The sequence below is a fragment of the Electrona antarctica genome (assembly GCF_951216825.1).
Source record: "Electrona antarctica genome assembly, chromosome: 5".
In the NCBI taxonomy this organism is placed as follows: domain Eukaryota; kingdom Metazoa; phylum Chordata; class Actinopteri; order Myctophiformes; family Myctophidae; genus Electrona; species Electrona antarctica.
The window spans coordinates 48615087-48633997 of record NC_136810.1 but is presented as its reverse complement, the minus strand read 5'-3'; the positions used below and the strand labels follow the sequence as shown (position 1 = coordinate 48633997).

Here is an 18911-nt window from a genome sequence, read left to right as displayed (position 1 = left end):
ATCTACCTGATCTTGAGGCCTACAAAATCGGGGAAAAAAACAATTTATTTTTCTTTTCTTATCAACTAGTCAACTAGTACCAACAAGGTCGACTAGTGGATTTACTTAACTTACTTGCTTAATGCCCTAGAAGGCAGTGACTATACATTAAACAAAGGTACAATATAGATTGTTTTAAATGTTCCCACGTGTAATAATGTCATGCACGGCTAGTGAAAAACGGTAGCAAAGGACACGCTATAACAAATCAACCCAAATAATTCCACAACACACGATGAAACAAGTTACAGTGGTCTCTGAGGTGTCACTGAGCTGTAGTCTTAATAATTTAAGTGTCCAAATCACTATGTATTTGAACCAAACCCAGGGTTCGACTTGTAAACAAACAAGACATTTTCTTATATACTGTATATACAGTACTACAAATCGTGAAAAATAGTTGTTCTACAAGCTCACAACGGGCCGTGATGTGACCGATTGTGAGCATGTAGATCAAGGCTGGGCAACTGGCGGCCCGGGGGCCACATGCGGCCCCCACCTTCACTTAATGTGGCCCTCAGGTTAATGTCAGGATACTGATATATTATTGGTTTCAGCTGTTTACAATTCTACGACATGCAAAACATGACCCGCTGTGTCTAAATTAGTAGCTCAATGCTCAACACAAGTATAATTAAAGGCATTTGAAATGACATAAACATGTTAATTCTCAGGATTCCAATTAAAAAATAGCAAAAATTCATGATTTCAATTCGAATATAGCAAAAATAGCCGATCTACAAGCTCAAAACGCGTCGCGCTGCGACGCGTTTTGAGCTTGTAGATCGGCTATTTTTGCTACGACAGTAATATATGGCCCTAGGGAGTGAGTGTGGAAATATAGTGGCCCTCTCCATCGTCAAAGTTGCCCACCCCTGATGTAGATCATCTATCATCTATTCTGAACATTTGTCAAATTTTGAAACTTCCCAAAATAGGGACACTAGGTTTAATTGGGTTAACATATGTTTTTAAATTGTGATACTATCAAACAAAAACATACATCAGATAGTCTACTACATTTACCAAAAAGAAATGCGTGCATTTCACTCTGACCAGAAGCAGGGATAAAACATGTCCCCACCGGCCACAAGAATTAATAATGACCAGAAGGGATTTATCAGAGCCATTGATCTCCCTCAGTCCCCTTGCAGAAACTCCCAGCCTGACCAAACCAACCAATTGCATTTCATTTAATTTCCTCTGCTAATTCCAGCCCTGATGTCATTATAGCGTTCCCTCAAACACATTTTGAATTGAATTGCTACTAATCCCGCCTCAGGACTAACTTGAACTGAAAACATGTTGTGCATTTACGTTACCGTGTACTGTACAGAGACGTAACCTGAATACAATCATTCTCAGAATGAAGACAACATCCCTATTTTGAAGAGAACTCTCTCCAAGTGCGGCGGGAGGAATCCCTCCGCGACGAGAACAACATGTGTGTGTCTGTTTGTGTGCTGACTAAGGACACACATAATTAATTAATTGTGTTTCCCATAGCAAGAAGTAGTCTCGTGGGACAGACACAGACCTGTTATATGACTGCCTGGATGGATACGGCTGTCGCTGTCCATTCTCTGTCTCACAGTCAGAGACAGAATGACAGGAACAGACAGAGATGCTATGACAGGGTATGGCATGCGTTGTTATCTCACAGACTATAGTATTCATCAAGAGATTAATTTCACTGGCACAGACTTTAGGAGGTGATAACTAGTCAAAGGAGGCCATGGCGATATCTATTCAGACACACACACACACACACACACACGTTATCTCCATACTCCACCTCAGTCTCCATTGTTAGAGACTAATCACTAAACATTGACCCATCCTATATCACATTAGCTGTTTGACCAGCTCTTATTAACTGTGGAATGAGGCCATGCGCGCGCAGCCACACACACACACACACACACACACACACACACACACACACACACACACACACACACACACACACACACACACACACACACACACACACACACACACACACACACACACACACACACACACACACACACACACACACACACACACACACACACACACACACACACACACACGAGCTGAATTCAATATAACCCACTGACTTACTATCACGAGTCATGGAGAATTGTAGTGGAGACACAACAGACGAGGGCTGTAACTAATTGCAAACTAAAGTCATTTAGAAAATAATGGCAACTGTGGTTACACTGGGACAGTTACACAGAGACGTTTTTTTGTTAATGAAGAAACACAATTCTGACATATCTATTAATGCACCACGTCTCTGTCTGTACGTACGTACGTACGTGTGTACGGCTGTAATCCACGTAACTCGAGAACCGTTCGCCCCACCGACTTCCAATTCAACACACGCGTTCCACACCCCAACAGGGAGTGCAGTGCCCGGTCGGACCCACGGTTGTCCAGAACCGCCATAAAAGGCCTCTGCCCGGGATCTGGACAGGGCCCCTGTCCAGGCTCCATATATGGAGTTGGCCTGCTGACATCACAACACTCCATATTTGGGCATGCCTGACACAGAACATATATAGGAATAAAGGGACACAGAGAGTCAGATACAGAAATCTCCATATATGGGCATAAAAGGGACACAGACAGATGGGTGGAACGGGTACTCTGACACGGGTACAACGGGTATTGCATAGCCGGGTGGGGCATGGATCTCCAACTTCCATCGTTACCGACTCGGTGCTCTACAGCCGGGCACCGTTCTAGTTATTCTAATGCCCAACGAGACGTCTTCTTAAAAGATTGTGGGTCTATTTGGTTCTATTGCTACACTCAAGGCTCATACATAGTCTGGATTTTCGGTGGTTAGGTGACCACCGAACTACAACATGACGTCACGAGCCGCGGTGAAGAGCAAACCACCGCCACCGCTCCAGCCCTTCTCTCTGTTTTTACTCACCACCGATCAACGTTATTTCAGCTCCGGTGGTCAGCTCACCACCGGATTGGTGGTCACCTCACCACCGAAAATCCAGACTATGTATGAGCCTTCAGAGTTAACACTGTAATTGTGTACCAACACACACTAATGGATAATGAAATCTAACTTTACTTTATTTTTATTTGACGGGACAGTGCATATTAACCCATTTAGACCGTAGGACGTCTGTGGAGCCGTCCTGGCTAATCCAACCGATGGATTGCGAGGACGTGTACACACGTCCTAGCGCATTTTCATTGATATCAAACGAAAGAAAAATATTCTGATTTTTTTCCCCATTTTTTGGGGGTTGACCTCTCCTTCTGCACCATACTCCTTGCTGTTCGCGCATGCATGCTGCCGTTCACTTCCCTGTTTACGGCTCAGAAAGAAAGCCTCGTATCTCCTAATCTAGGGAGCTCTCCGTGGTTTTGACCAGATGGATATACTAAGCTCTTCATTTCTGACTTCAACATGCCTCTCGTTTTAAAATATGAACGCAAGGGATTATCGAGCGACTTTATCATAGCAAGGTAAGCAAGCAACATTATTTCTCCCGGTTTTTGTACGGAACGAAAGGGGGGGCTTTCAGAGTAAAAGCTGCCATATCTGCGCGGAACACCGAGCTGCTATTTTGAAAGAAATCCCGGCGCTGATTGTGTTAATGGACATTACATACAAATGCAACACAGTGTAAATATATACAGGATTTAACAAAGATGCAAAATTTGCAAAAGATGCAAACAAAGATGCAAAGGTGGATCATTCCAGATTAAACAGCCCTGAACTGAGAGATGTTTGACTGATAGATAATAGATATCAACGCCTCACTGAGTAATGTAGGTTGGGCGTTTGACCTTTTAAACCTCAGTGTGACAACACCAACTACAAAGAAGCCGTAGAGAAGGTTAAACAGAGGGCCGATTGTTCAAATGGAACTTCTGTTGTTCAGAATGGCCTGGCTGTAGGCTGCTACTCTACTGTACCGTACTGTCAACTTCACATTTGTCTCTTCTGCTTCATCTTTGACATCTTTTCAAGCACAACAACGGAAGCCATTTGCCTCTGGTAACCAGCCCAGCAGTTTAGCCCCTTAGATTATGTGGGCCAGGGTCCACTGGTGGGCACTGGGCACCGGAAACTAATCCGACTTACTCCCGAGCACACGGACACAGCTCTCGCTTTGCCCTCAACACGGTCCCCATCACCCCATACTCCCGCAGCACCTCCCACAGAACCTCCCGGGGGACCCGGTCATACGCCTTCTCCAAATCCACAAAACACATGTAGACCGGATATGCATACTCCCAGGATCCCTACAAGAGTATAGATCTGGTCAGTTGTTCCACGGCCAGGACGGAATCCAAATTGCTCCTCTTGAAACTGAGGTTCGACTATCGGCCCGGACCCTCCTTTCCAGTACCTTGGCGTAAACATCACGGGGAGGCCGAGTAATGTGATACCTCTGTAATCGCCCTTCTTAAAAAGTGGGACCACCACCCACGGTTTGTCACTCCCTCGGCACAGTCCCAAACTTCCACGCAATGTTAAAAGACGTGTCAACCAAGATAGCCCCTCAACAGCCAGAACCTTCAACATTTCTGGATGAATCTCATCAACCCCCAGAGCTTTGCAACTGTGGAGTTGCTTAACTACCTCAGTGACTTCCTTCGGGAGTTTGACGTCGATCCCCCATAACCTACAGGCTCTGCTTCTGCCAGGGAGGGTGTAATACAAATGTAATGAAAAATACAGATAAATAAAAGAATGTAAAAAAAACATGCTCTCTATAATGACGTGGGTCCGATCTATACTGAAGTGGAGCCGATCTGTGACAGATGTCACCAAGTGTCGGCGAGCCATGTGCATATGGTCTGGTCCTGTCCTGTTCTGCAGTCCTATAGAGCGTCGCAGTCCCGCCCCCTACCAGGGCCCAGGAAATGATTTTCTGTTCATTTTCCTCATAAACATTTCAAAAAGTATTTATTTAAAGACCTTTTAAGCCTCGTACAAAGCCAACTCTTGTCGTGACAAATCATGACAACAAACACTTTTTTTCGGGCCGAACAAATAATTAGAAAGAAGAAGAAAACGGCAGGTTACAACACTTTTTTTGTTGTTTTTCTTCTTTGTAATTATTTGTTTTGTCCAAAATATAGTGTTTGTTGTCATGATTTGTCAAAAATACAAAATAAATAAACATGCTCTGAACACTTGAATGGGCCATGTGCAGTTTCAAGATTTTCAAGTGGGCCTTGACCCAGAAAAGGTTGGGAACCTGTGTCTGTGACAATAGGATTATGAATGACAAACAACACCCCAGTAATGGACTGTGTCTGTGACAATAGGATTATGAATGACAAACAGCACCCCAGTAATGGACTGTGTCTGTGACAATAGGATTATGAATGACAAACAGCACCCCAGTAATGGACTGTGTGTGACAATAGGATTATGAATGACAAACAGCACCCCAGTAATGGACTGTGTGACAATAGGATTATGAATGACAAACAGCACCCCAGTAACGGACTGTGTGTGACAATAGGATTATGAATGACAAACAGCACCCCAGTAACGGACTGTGTGTGACAATAGGGTTATGAATGACAAACAGCACCCCAGTAATGGACTGTGTGTGACGATGCAGACTGACATGCCCTTGTCTCACAGCCCGGGGTTCAAGGCTTTGTCAATGCTGAGTGCTCTGTACAAAAACTAAACAAAAAGTACATTTACGAAAAACAGTAAATTCTAGAGAGTTCATTAAATTCTGAGAATGTAAAAATGCATCCATAACGGACACCAGATTTTACAGTGTAGTAATAACACGGTTTGCATCTTTTAGGGCTAATGCTAGTGCTACAGCAGCAGGTACAGCAGGTACATGAATGTGTGTGTCCATGTACATGAATGTGTGTGTTCATGTACATTTGTGTGTGTGTGTGTGTGTGTGTGTGTGTGTGTGTGTGTGTGTGTGTGTGTGTGTGTGTGTGTGTGTGTGTGTTCATGTACATTTGTGTGTGTGTGTGTGTGTGTGTGTGTGTGTGTGTGTGTGTGTGTGTGTGTGTGTGTGTGTGTGTGTGTGTGTGTGTGTGTGTGTGTGTGTGTGTGTGCATGTACATTTGTGTGCGTGTGTGTGCGTGTGCTTGTGTGCGTGTCTGTCTTACCTGCTGCAGCATCTCCTCTGTAGAGAGCAGCTTCCGAGTATTTTCCTCCAGGGAGGTCTCTAGATCTCTGATCTTTTCTCCCTGCGCCTCCACCTGGTCCGTCAGAACGCTCACCTACAAGGTGACACAACACCACTAGCATTAACAGAAACGTGTAGAAAGACACGTGCACATTCCACTGTGCTAAACCAACGCCAGCCGTCAATGGAACAATGTTGTGAATGAATGTGAGGGAGAAATGATATGATCGCTTATATCTAACCTTTATATTACTTAGCATCACTTACAGTTACAGTATGATACTTATATAATACATAGTGCTATTTGGTGGCTGTGTGGGGCCTTGGATGTCTCCACTGTGGCCTAGTGGCCGTTGTTTGTGTTATAGCCTATCTTGTTATGGTTTACTTTGTCCTTGGAGCAGCTACAGTATAACTGTGATTTCTGCCCTGTGCTCTTGGCAGAACTACTTTACCACCTGAGTGCTATTGTACTTCTCCCATGGTATCATGTTAGACTCTAACATGATACTATGGGAGAAGTACAATAGAGCATACATCACCACCTGAGAATATTGCCTCATCGTTTATTGATTGATCCAGAATTCCACGACAAATGACACACACTGCACTCCTGGAAGGAAATTATTAAACACATGCCGTATAATATACTGAAAATTGTCAAACACATGCGTTTGCTAGTGCTTGCACGTCCCGCACACATTCCTTTTGCAAACTTTTGCAAACAGTTACATGACTAAACTTAATTTCGTGGATCTGGAGCAAAAGCTAATTGGGAACCTCAATTATACCCACAGTTAGACATGCCTCCCATCAATGGTTTGACAAATGTGGCCTGTGTGTCAGGCAGGCAAACACGCACACACGCACGCAGCCTAGTGCACTGGACACACACATACATACATACATACATACAGGCAAATTGCCTTTGATTTAATTGCATGTACTGTGCATGCAGGCATCCATCTCTACCTTTCTGTCTGTCCCATCAATCGCTGTCCTCCTGACTTTCTCTGCTTCAAACACAAAGGCACACAGTATTCACTCGCACTGTACATGCCTTTACCGCAATACCAAAACAGGACACAATTAGTCAGCAGATCTCTCACTCAGGAACGCAGAGCATTCTACCACATTTACCGTAATCTCCCCGTCGACGCCGCACTCAACTCCTGCCAAACAGTCCAAACACACAACACACAAACCTCTGGCTCATTCACTGTCACCTCAGCTTCCCCACCGAGAACAGATTTTGCCCCTGAAACCGGATCTCCTCTGACTCGACTTCAAAACCACAGAGCGAGACCCCCTGTCTGGTCTATTCAAACACTGATGTTTGCTTTGGCTTTAGCTTTAGCTTTGTTAAAATACAGATTATAAAGAAAGTAAATGAATAAAGCCAATAAGCCAGTGTCCATTGTTCCTAAGATAGGACAGAGCCATGTTTCTTAAACAATACTCCATAAGTGAAGTAGCAGTCAACAGACAAATGAAACTAGTCAACATTTAAATCTAGTATATCTCATGTAAGTCTGTCGAATACACAATATTTGCCTGTCATTTAATAAAGTTTAAATATAGCTCATACAGTACCAAGCAACTTCACAACTAACGCACAACTATCGCAATCCCAGTGACCTATTTAAAATGAACTGTCTTTGTAGTTTATACAACGTGAAAGACCGCAGCGTTACTTTATCCATTTGTAACACTGGGACCAAACAAATGTAACCATAATTTGTCTTCTTTTAGGTGTTTAAAAGAATGACCCAGTATTCTGAAGCTTATTAGTCCCTTACCTCTGCCATGTTTCTCTCCTATGCCACACACACACACACACACACACACACACACACACACACACACACGCACACACACACACAGGAGGTGAAAGTTCCCTGCACTATTATAGAGAAGTCTGTTACTCAGCGTATACAGTATGTGCTCAAGTGTGCACATACGCATGTGTACAAACACACACACACACACACACACACATGCACAAGAGAGAGACAGCCACACGGAATGACTCTGACTGCCCTGAAGGAGAAGCAGTCAAAGGGAAAGCAAAGCAAAGCACCATGGGTGAACCTGTCGACAGCCAATTAAATGCTCTGTCAAAGAACGCAAGCCCCAGTCACCTTGGCTATCAACCAATGACAGGAACGGGAAGCGAGCCTGAGGAATGTGCAACAGGCAGGTGTGTGTATGTGTGTGTGTTTGTGTATGTGTGTGGGGAGGTAGCCAAGTGTACAAGAGAGATAGAGATAGAGCCATTTAGAGGTCCAAAATGGGTTTTGTAACACTTCAACATACCAGGCGGGTGGAGTTTATGGTTCTAACTTTGTGTTCCCCCCCAAAAAAGGAACGCATAATGAAAACCCACCCACGCAAGGTTCCCCACATCACAAAACAAACACACATGCATGTTGATGAGGGTTTGCCTCACATGACAAGCTAAGACAGAGCCCGAGGAGCTGCTTGAAAACTACAATTACAGTAAAAGATACTGTACACTACACACACACCACACATGAATGCAAAAAGAAAAATCACAGCTTACATGACCCTGACCATTAAAATGATGTAGGAGCAAGGGGGAAAATGCCTCGCAGCAAACTGACATTGCTTTAGCACGCAGCAGACATATAATCTCCACGTCTGGCGTGGTAGTGCTGCTGACAGTAAACACACATTACAGAGAGAGTGACAATGTCTGGACACGTTCGCTGTGGGGGAACAAGAATTAACCCAAGTGCTGGCTAGACTGTATATGCCATGCACCGTCAAATATGTTTGTAGTGTATATTATCCCATTTTGACCTGGGATCAGATTCTAAAAATGTCTTCTACATCCTGACAGTTTTCTGAAAAAGCTATGTTTCTATGTCAGTCGTTTCTATGTCGTCGATTTTTAAAAAATAGCAGACCTACAAGCTCGTAGCGCGCCACTCGGTGGCGCGCTATGAGCTTGTAGATCTGCTATTCAATAGCTAAAGCATAACATAATGCTAACACCAAAAGGGGTTCCCGCCCCAAAATGGGTTATAGGTGCTATCAGTCCTCTCTAAGACATTGGTTCTCAAAGTGGGGGTGATTAGCCATTACAAAACATACGTTAGCTACTTCAGAGATATACATTTCGGCCATTTGAAAATAGCAGATGGGCAATTTTCAAATGATTTTTATACATTAGAATATGAAATGCGACATTCTACACAACTTTCACTTTTGGTACTTTGATCATGATGTCAATACTTTTGTACTTTTACTCAAGTACATTTTGAATTCCAGTCTTTTACTTGTAACAGAGCATTTCTATATTGCAGTATTGATACTTTTACTTAAGTAAAACATGAGTACTTTTTCCCACCACTGTCCTTAGTGCATAAAGTTATTCTGACGCCAGTCAGACACACATGCACAAATGGCAGGTTTCACCTAAGTTGACCTAAGCAGTCCCAGCTAGCACCAGGATGCAGATGCACAGATACACACACACCAGAAGTACAGAGTCACCTGACGCACGCACACGCCACACATCAGGAGTGCAGACCTGATGCGCCCCACACACACACACACACACACACACACACACACACACACACACACACACACACACACACACACACACACACACACACACACACACACACACACACACACACACACACACACACACACACACACACACACACACACACACACACACACACACACACACACACCAGGAGTACAGACCTGTAGCACTAGAGATTCCTTGTCCCCCTCTAGACGGAGCAGTCGTTCCTGGTACGACTCATTGTTGATCGGAGAACACAGGCTCACCTGAACAAAACACACACACACACACACACACACACACACACACACACACACACACACACACACACAAGAGAAGAGTTCAATTATAATGCGTTTCTAGCATTAACCATATTCAAACATTGGCCATTTAGTATTAGCATTTGTATTTTATTAATTATCTCATGAAGTACCGTAAGAGCAAAGTAGCTGCCGTGTGAATATGGTCTATGTCAAACAGTGGTTCCCAAACGTCTTAGCCCATGACCCAAACTAGTGAAAATATCTACAAGCACACAACGCGTTGCTTCGTGTTACGAGCTTGCAGATCGGCTATTTTCACTACTTCTACTAAGAAAAGCAATACGATACATATTTTTTGTAAGAAAAGGAAATGGGATATATTTACTCGAGTCGTGACCCATACAAATTGGTCCGTGACCCACAAATGGGTCCCACTGTTTGGCAAACAGTGGTCTAGTAAACTAAGTAAATAAGTCGTGAACCAATATTGTACAAGACCACTGTGTGAGATGGCATGAGATTTTGTCATGAATATCTCACTCCTCATCAGTAAGTCAACATGATGGTCATTTTGTGCCATTCATTGAAAAAGAAAAACATTGGAACGACAGACGGCCGTCCCTCGTCTTCCTGTTTACTTTAGTGTGAGCAGGTTTATAGCGATATGATGATAAGAATGACGATAAGAACTAGCGATGTCCATGTAGGTTTAAAAAGTAATATTTGTGTTGAACATGCTGAGAGTAACTGGAAAACCTTCTACAACAAAACGCTTTGGCATCAACAATCAGCAAATGTTCAAAAAAAGGTCAAAAAAGGTTTCTCTTTCTCTCTCTCTCTCTAAATCAGATCGACTAAAGCTCATATTCCTAATCATGATTGTATCCTTCACATATCTTTGGCAGAGTTCACCGAGTGCAGGGAGGGAGGATGCATGCATACCGACTCGGGTTCTCTGACAAAGACCATATGGAGACATTAAACACATTAACATACTGCATACTAAACAGGAGCAGAAGTGGAGAGAGAGAAAGAACCAGCAGAGTGTGAGATCATCACAGCATGGAAGAAAGAGTGGACGAGAAAACAAGAGAAAGAAACAGAAGGTGGAGTCGTGGAGAAGATGAGTGTACTGTCAGCTACAGAGGAAGCTGATCGCTCCCTTACAGTATAGCCATATTTGGATTGATTGTCACTACTACGCTTGTTTGAGGTCAGATGTTCATACTGTAATTCTTGTTTGAGGTCAGACGCATGCCTCAAATATCACAAGGAAACAAACGTATCCATTCATTCTGAAATTAGACACAGCGATAGTCGACCAGAGAGGATTGTATAAGCATTCAGTCAGTGATTAATGAAGACGGCCATGCTAAACGGCATATAGCTTCATACAGCACGACATGCCATAAATACCACTGTATAGTATATTTGCAATGTGTAACCAATGACCCATATCCCACTGAGTCATAAGTTCCACTGTAATGAGTGTAGGGAAGGGGCTTGTGTTTGTGTAAGCGCAGCCCTAGCTAGCAGTACAACTATTTCTCTTCCTGAGGCTAGCTTATGAACAGAGGCACAAAGACCTGACTCCTCTCGTTAAGTATATATACTGTATATAAATAAATCACACTTCTGTGAAGTGAGGGGTGCCCACTGTGGCTGCCACATGATGTCACAACTCTCACGAGTGGGGACCTGTTGATTTTTGGGGGAGCATGAATAAGACAAACATTAATTAAAATAGACTAGAAAAAAGCACCGACTTCTGCCTGGTTTAGAACATGTTAGAAGGCTACTGTGTATTATGGTCCGGCAGTCGAGGTGGACGGGTGGGAAATTTGGTATATGGTCTTTTTTAATGGCCTAAAATATTGTCTATATGTACATATATTCATGAATCCACTTGCTGACCGGCTGTCACTATTGGGCAATTTGTTTTATTGGGGTTTCTTGTGACCCTACCATTAACATCCTACATGTTTGCCAAAACAAAAAATCAGTGTTTATTGGACAAGTCATGGGGAATTCTGTGGGCTGGGCAATCTTCTGAATTTGTATTGGGGTTTCTTGTGACCCTACCATTAACATCCTATGACTGGCAAAAATGTAAAAAATTTCAAACTTTCCTTTTGCTTTAAGTAGCATGTGACAAACTAGGGGGTCTTCATGATTCTGAATCCATTCCAAGCATTAGTTTTGCACAAAATACACTCCTTGGGCTAAAAACAGCCATAGCCACACTGTGCTGACCGCATCACATTTTGTGCTGACCTCGTCACATTTTGTGCTGACCTCATCACATTTGTCATGACGTCTGTGGCCGTTTTTAGCCCAATGAGTGTTTTTTGTGCAAAACTAATGCTTGGAATGGATTCAGAATCATGAAAACCCCCTAGTTTGACATGTCACATGCTACTTAAAGCATAAGGAAAGTTTGACATTTTTGACAATTTTGCCTGCCATAGGATGTTAATGGTAGGGTCACAAGAAACCCCAATAAAAAAGTCAGAAGATTGCCCAGCCCACAGAATTCCCCATGACTTGTCCAATAAACACTGATTTAACGACTAAAAACAGATATTTTGTTTTGGCAATACAGTCAAAACCTCAGCATTACTGAGACCTTTCTTGTTTTGGTTTCTGACTAAAGTAATGCATATTTGTGGTCCTGAAGACATTTTTGGTGCCTTCCGGTCACAGTTAAGGCAACAATATCCTGCTAGTTAGTTTGTACGTCAACTACAGTAGCATAGTGCTGCATGGCATGTGCATCTTTGTAACTCAAGGAAACTAGTCTCTGACAACAAAAGAAAACATATTTTATTCATAAACAATTGCCATTCAAATTAACCAAATAATTTATGAATGATTCATTACCAACTTCAACTGCTCTAGGAAATAATGACCATTTGTTGTTTGACACGGTAATTTGCCTGTTTGATTGTTATCCTAATTACACCATTCTCTCTTTTAGCATCCCACGTACATGAATGTTACATAAATGTTAATTTTCTCACTCTTTCAACACATCAGTGGTACAGTACATGATATGACTTCAATTTAAAGCCAATTCTAGTTGGTTCTTTTCGTTTTTTGTGGACAATTTTCTGGGAAGTTATCGTTGTATGAAGCTATAGATTTAGTTTCATGAGCCTTCCCAGCGAAAAGTAGGCTAATTTACATGGGATTGGGTGGGAGGTGATCGTGAACACCGCATGATGACAAATATGACTCAAGAGTCTGAAAATGCATGACAGCACAGCAAAAAAGCAACAACGCCCTGCTCTTTTAAAGACCTTGAAAAATAAAAATCCCCTTAATGCACTATCCCAGTCCTTCTATTAAGCTTTCAGTGTTATAGAGTTGAAGAAGTCCCATAAAAAGCACTCCCCGCATGTTTTTTAATCGGTGCACCAGCAGTGTGGTTATAGCTACCATGCTGGAAGGCAGAACATGGAGAGGAAGAGATGCACCCTGCCTATTGTTTTACAACTTCCTAGTACATGATTATGTTTCTGTACGCGTTGTAGCACGATACATTAAATATGCAAAGAAATCTTTGAATTAAAAAAAAGAGGAAGATATGGAGTGAACGGTATAAAAGCAAACCATGAAACTCTTTCTTTCTAATTCTATACTGAAATGTTATGAGTGGTTAGGTTACTCTTCACCAAATATCATCAGCAATCAATCTAAAAGCTTTTGTAGCCCCGCTGTTTTCTGCCGATGTTCACAAGAGAATAAGAATGCTATGGGTTCACCCATTTTGGGCAGGAACCCCTTTTGGTGTTAGCATTATGTTATGCTTTAGCTATTGAAAAATAGCAGATCTACAAGCTCATAGCGCGCCACCGAGTGGCGCGCTACGAGCTTGTAGGTCTGCTATTTTTGAAAAATCGAAGAACCACTGACATAGAAACATCAGCTTTTTCAGGATGTAGACGACATTTTTAGAATCTGATCTCAGGTCAAAATGGGTTAAAACCTAAATAGCGGAAGGAACTCCTATTCTCGCCATTTAGAAAACTGTGTGCTTGAAACATTTAAATAATCCTGTTCTAGATAAAGCCGTTATGCCACTGGCTCCGTGTTGTTTTGCCTCCTAACAGGTAAACGAGGTAAAGCCGTATCTTGGAAATTGAATCTCGGTTGTCAGTCCATGTTTTATGTATGTTTGTTATATAGAGCCAACTGACTTGAATTTAATGTTAGATCTTGCATCTGCATAAATAGCACACAAACAGCAGCCGGCTTTCCCAAATTCACTTTGCCCAAAACTGTGAAAACATGCTGTGCTCAGAAATTGAATTAGAACCGCCTTAAGATTGGATTTAGAAACATGGCGGTATGCGTGTCTTGTAGGAGCTAAAACAAACATAACTTGCAAGGCCCATCTTAAGTTAATGCCTTTGAACACCGACCGCCTCCAGGGACAAATCAAAGGCATTCTTCTTCTCTCACACGACCAATACTCAGCAAATATATCTCCACATTCCACACAGGTTACAGACTGTAGGACTCCCCTGGCCGACAGTACAGTTGGAGGCCATCGATATTGTCCTTTTCTTTTTGCTGAGGTTTGCGTGATCTGCGCAAAAGGACAGTTAACCCATTTTGGGGCGGGAACCCCTTTTGGTGTTTTAAACATTATGTTATAATTTAGCTATTGAAAAATAGCAGATCTACAAGCTCATAGCGCGCCACCGAGTGGCGCGCTACGAGCTTGTAGGTCTGCTATTTTTGAAAAATCGTGAAAATATTTATTTCAGAAAACTGGAGGATTTAGAAGGATTTTTTTTAAATTTTGAGGTCAGGCCTAAATGGGTCAAATGATAAAGGGACAATATCGGTGGCACCCAACTGTAAGTTAATGCCTTTGAACACCGCCTCCAGGGACAAATCAAAGACATTCTTCTTCTCACACGACCAATACTCAGCAAATATATCTCCACATTCCACACAGGTTAAAGACTGTAGTCCCCTGGCCGACAGTATCTTTGTCCTGAAAGAGGTTTTTGTTTTGTTTTTAGTTTTTTTTCAATGTATTTTTATTGAGGCTCTGAGATTTCACAACTGTTCAATCACAATTCAATGTATATAGAACCACACATTTTTCTTTTTTCAACATAACATAGGAAAACAACAAGAACCACAATACGGACATTACAATGCACAGACAAAAAAAAACACCACAGTCTTGACATGATTACATTACAGGTGGTATTTGTTTTGAAGAACTTCTGAGATTATCACTATCAATCCTCAATCCTCAGATCAGGTCTCCAAAGTGGTCAAAGAGCACAGAGATTGCAAATGACCGAAAACAAAGCAAAAACTACTATTCTAAACCAGTGACCTGGCTTAAAAATCTTGAAAATGATTGACCAGGAGAAAAAAATAATTGACCGCAACGGCGCAACATAATGAAATGGCTTGCAGAAACTAGGGTTGTCCCGATCGGATCGGGGGCCGATCACATCATTTTCAAATGATCGGAATCGGATCGGAAACCAAAGAAACGTGATCGGGACAACCCTAGTATCAATATTATATTCGTATCATGATATTAGACTGGATATTGTCTGGGATATTGTACTATTGTGATAAAGCATAAATGTGTTCTATAAAATATAAATATCGGATCGAGAAAAATCGGTATCGGCAGATGCTCAAAATCAAATCATCGGAATCGGATCAGGAGCAAAAGAACACACAAGGCTAGGAGTCCTATGAGTGTGTCATGCATGACACGCACGCACGCACGCACGCACGCACGCACGCGCACACACACACACACACACACACACACACACACACACACACACACACACACACACACACACACACACACACACACACACACACACACACACACACACACACACACACACACACACACACACACACACGTGTTCAAATGATTTATCCATGACAGAACCTGTCTTGTAGATTTAAAGATGAACCTCTTCAAATTAAGTGATCATGCAGAGCACATTTTTAAGGCTGATGCAAACTGTACAGTATGTATTGCTGTACAGATTTTAAGTGTAGGACTATACAAGTTCTTATTTTTGATACTAGCATTTTAATATTTTTGTGTGTACCTATTCTTTTGTATTATAGTGATTATATGACATTTATAAGTAGGCATATTATTTTCCTTTGGTATGTCCTGTATGGCTGTGTCACATATATTGTAAGTACATCATTGTTTGATTTACTATATATCCTGAAATCTTGAATAAACAAAACTGTGAGAAAAAGGCAAAAGGCTCTTCGTTCAAAATCCCATATTTCATTTATTATATGTAAGTGAGTTGTTTGCAGACTGCACCTTCCTCACAACAGCAGAGAGTTCTGAATCCTGACCATACACAGTATCACCTTTGTTTTACTCAGATGATGTGCAATCAGATGATGGAGACACAGCCCAGCTCTTAAACTAAAGGGAAACGACATAAGAAAACATTTAACCCGGAAAATAACACAGGGGCTGGACAACAACACTCACCCTCTGCAGGGAACAGTGTTGAAGTCATAAGGACTCTTATCTGATTAAAGTTAAACACAGAAAACTAATCATTACACAGCATCTCTATAGTCATTTGATCAAGGCGGAACCGTCTGATTTTTCATATTCCATCCTGATTGGCTAAGACTGTCTTCCAAAGTTTTCAGGAGTATTCAGTTTTGAACAAAACGCCTCAAAACATGAACGATTGCTGTGAAACTTTGCACAGTCCCACAATAGGCCAAGGAATTTATGCACAGTTGAACACTCCCTAGAGGCGAATGAAAAACCTCTGACCTGCATTTTTCACATCAGCCTTTTAATTATATCGGCACCAGGAGGCCATTTTTTGCAAATCACATCTTTTTATACTCCTACTACAGATTTCATCCAAAAAGAATCATGCAAATCTGTAGAAAATAGTCATGTGATCAACACATCTAAAGTTTGCAGCAGTGGCTCATTTTGAACAAAATGCCTCAAATCATGAACGGATCATCCGATTGCAGTGAAACTCTGCACGCACAGTACCACTAGGTTGAGGAAGAAATGCCACCCTTTTTACATTGCCCTATTATAGCGCCACCAGGAGGCCGATTTTTGCAAAACTTCTTTTCTATCACTCCTACCCATTATCTAAACATAAACATTATGTCTATAGTGATCAAGACGGATCTGTCCAATTTTTACGACTGTAACAAGCCATTTCACATTAATAACAATGCAATTAACAGTAACGCAAACACAAAACTATATTCTACACGCCCACAAATCAACAAATTGTATCTGTGCAATATCTTCATCAATGTTAATCCCTTCTACAGATTCCACTCACCTCTATAATGACCATTGCTGGCCCACAATAAACACACGTGCACACACACACACGAACACGCACACGCACACGCACACGAAGAAGCAGCATAATAAAAGTTAGAAGAAATAGAAAATAGCTAAAGAAGTCTCACCTTTTTAAGCCAGGAGAAGTGCTTGTAAATGTCAATGGGAGAATCCATGCTACCGGCCCATTTCTGACCCTGCCTCTCTCTTCTGTCTTGTGTCTCCCTCTCTGATGCTGCACTGTGTGTGTATACAGTATGTGTGCACGTGCTGTGTTAAGTACAGCACGCAGATGGAATTACAAGAGAATACAACTAAACCGCTATGCCATGATCCTAGCATGCAATAGTGTTGGACAGCAAGTAAACTTAATTGTGAGACTGAATGAAAGTGTGTGTGTGTGTGTGTGTGTGTGTGTATGTGTGTGTGTGTATGTGTGTGTGTGTTAGCGCCCGGCGCTATTCTCAGCTGTGACTGTAGGAGTTTTTATGACCTAAGATCCTTGCCTTCTTCTCACTGGGTTAACTCCCCTTCTGTGCCCCTCTCTCTCTCTCTCTCTCTCTGTCTCTCTCTCTCTCTAACTCCTTCCACACGAGCACTTGTTTCTCTCTCTTCTCTGTTTCTCCCTCACGCTCTCTTTCTCTTCTCTTTTCTCTTGCCCAGCTGTCTCCTGCTTCGCTCTATTTTGTCCCTCCCTCCAGTCATTCAGTGCTAAGTGGTTGTGTTCTGAGTTGTTCTGGCCCGAGTTGTTCTGGTGTATGTCGCTCTGTCATTTAGTAAGTTGTATTGTTCTACTCAGTCTAAGTCTTTCTGTTCTAACTCCTAAGTCTTTCCTTTCTAAGTTTCTCTGTCCGGAGACACTCTGTTCCAAGTTGCCCTGTCCCACTTTAGTCCTTCTCACTAAAAGTCATCCTGTTCCAAGTCGTTGTCTTGCTCAATCTAGTCTTCCCATCTCCTCTTTCCCCCTGCAGTCACTCCCTTCCTGTCTCGTCTCCTGTATGTTCTCTCTCTTGCTCACTGCCCCTTTGTTGTTTGTCCCTCGTCTCTCGCTGGCTGCTGACAGTCTGTCTGTCTGACTGCGAGCCAAATGGTCAGACCCCCGGCCAGAGAAAGACAGGAGAGAGAGAGAGAGAGAGAGAGAGAGAAGGGGGGTCCTGCTGCTGTTCTTTTTTATTTGTTATCCGTTTGTGTCTGAATCTCAGCCTGTGTCCACGTGCACACACACACACACACACACACACTGTTGTTGGGCACAGAGAACAAAACAGCAACAGGCTGAAATGTCGGTGCAAACAAACCAGAAGCCAGGTCTCTCTCTTTGTCCGTCTGTTTCTTTCTCCATCTTTCTGTATCTCTATCTGAAAGCCCTGAGACTATAAATGACTGTGTGTAGTAGTTACTAGTAGATACCAGAGAAAACAACCATACTGTATGTCTCTCTCTCTCTCTCTCTCTCAATCTCTCTCTCTCAACATTGGGAGGTAGGAACCCATTACCCACAATTCCATTTCCTGTATCTTGTAGGCCCCTTATCCATAACAAAATCAATCATT

General features: G+C 42.4%; 1 protein-coding gene across 2 annotated transcripts in view; it reads right to left on the bottom strand.

Annotated features, from left to right (window-relative positions):
* The window catches only part of ppfibp2b (PPFIA binding protein 2b), a 156980-nt gene that overhangs the window by 50295 nt on the left and 87774 nt on the right, over positions 1 to 18911 (bottom strand). For both annotated transcript variants that reach the window (XM_079501459.1, XM_079501460.1), the window contains exons 4-5: positions 9921 to 10007; positions 6160 to 6273 (exon numbers count right to left, since the gene is read on the bottom strand). In XM_079501459.1, the coding sequence (XP_079357585.1) occupies positions 6160 to 6273; positions 9921 to 10007 (201 nt within the window). The remainder of the gene's footprint in view (positions 1 to 6159; positions 6274 to 9920; positions 10008 to 18911) is intronic.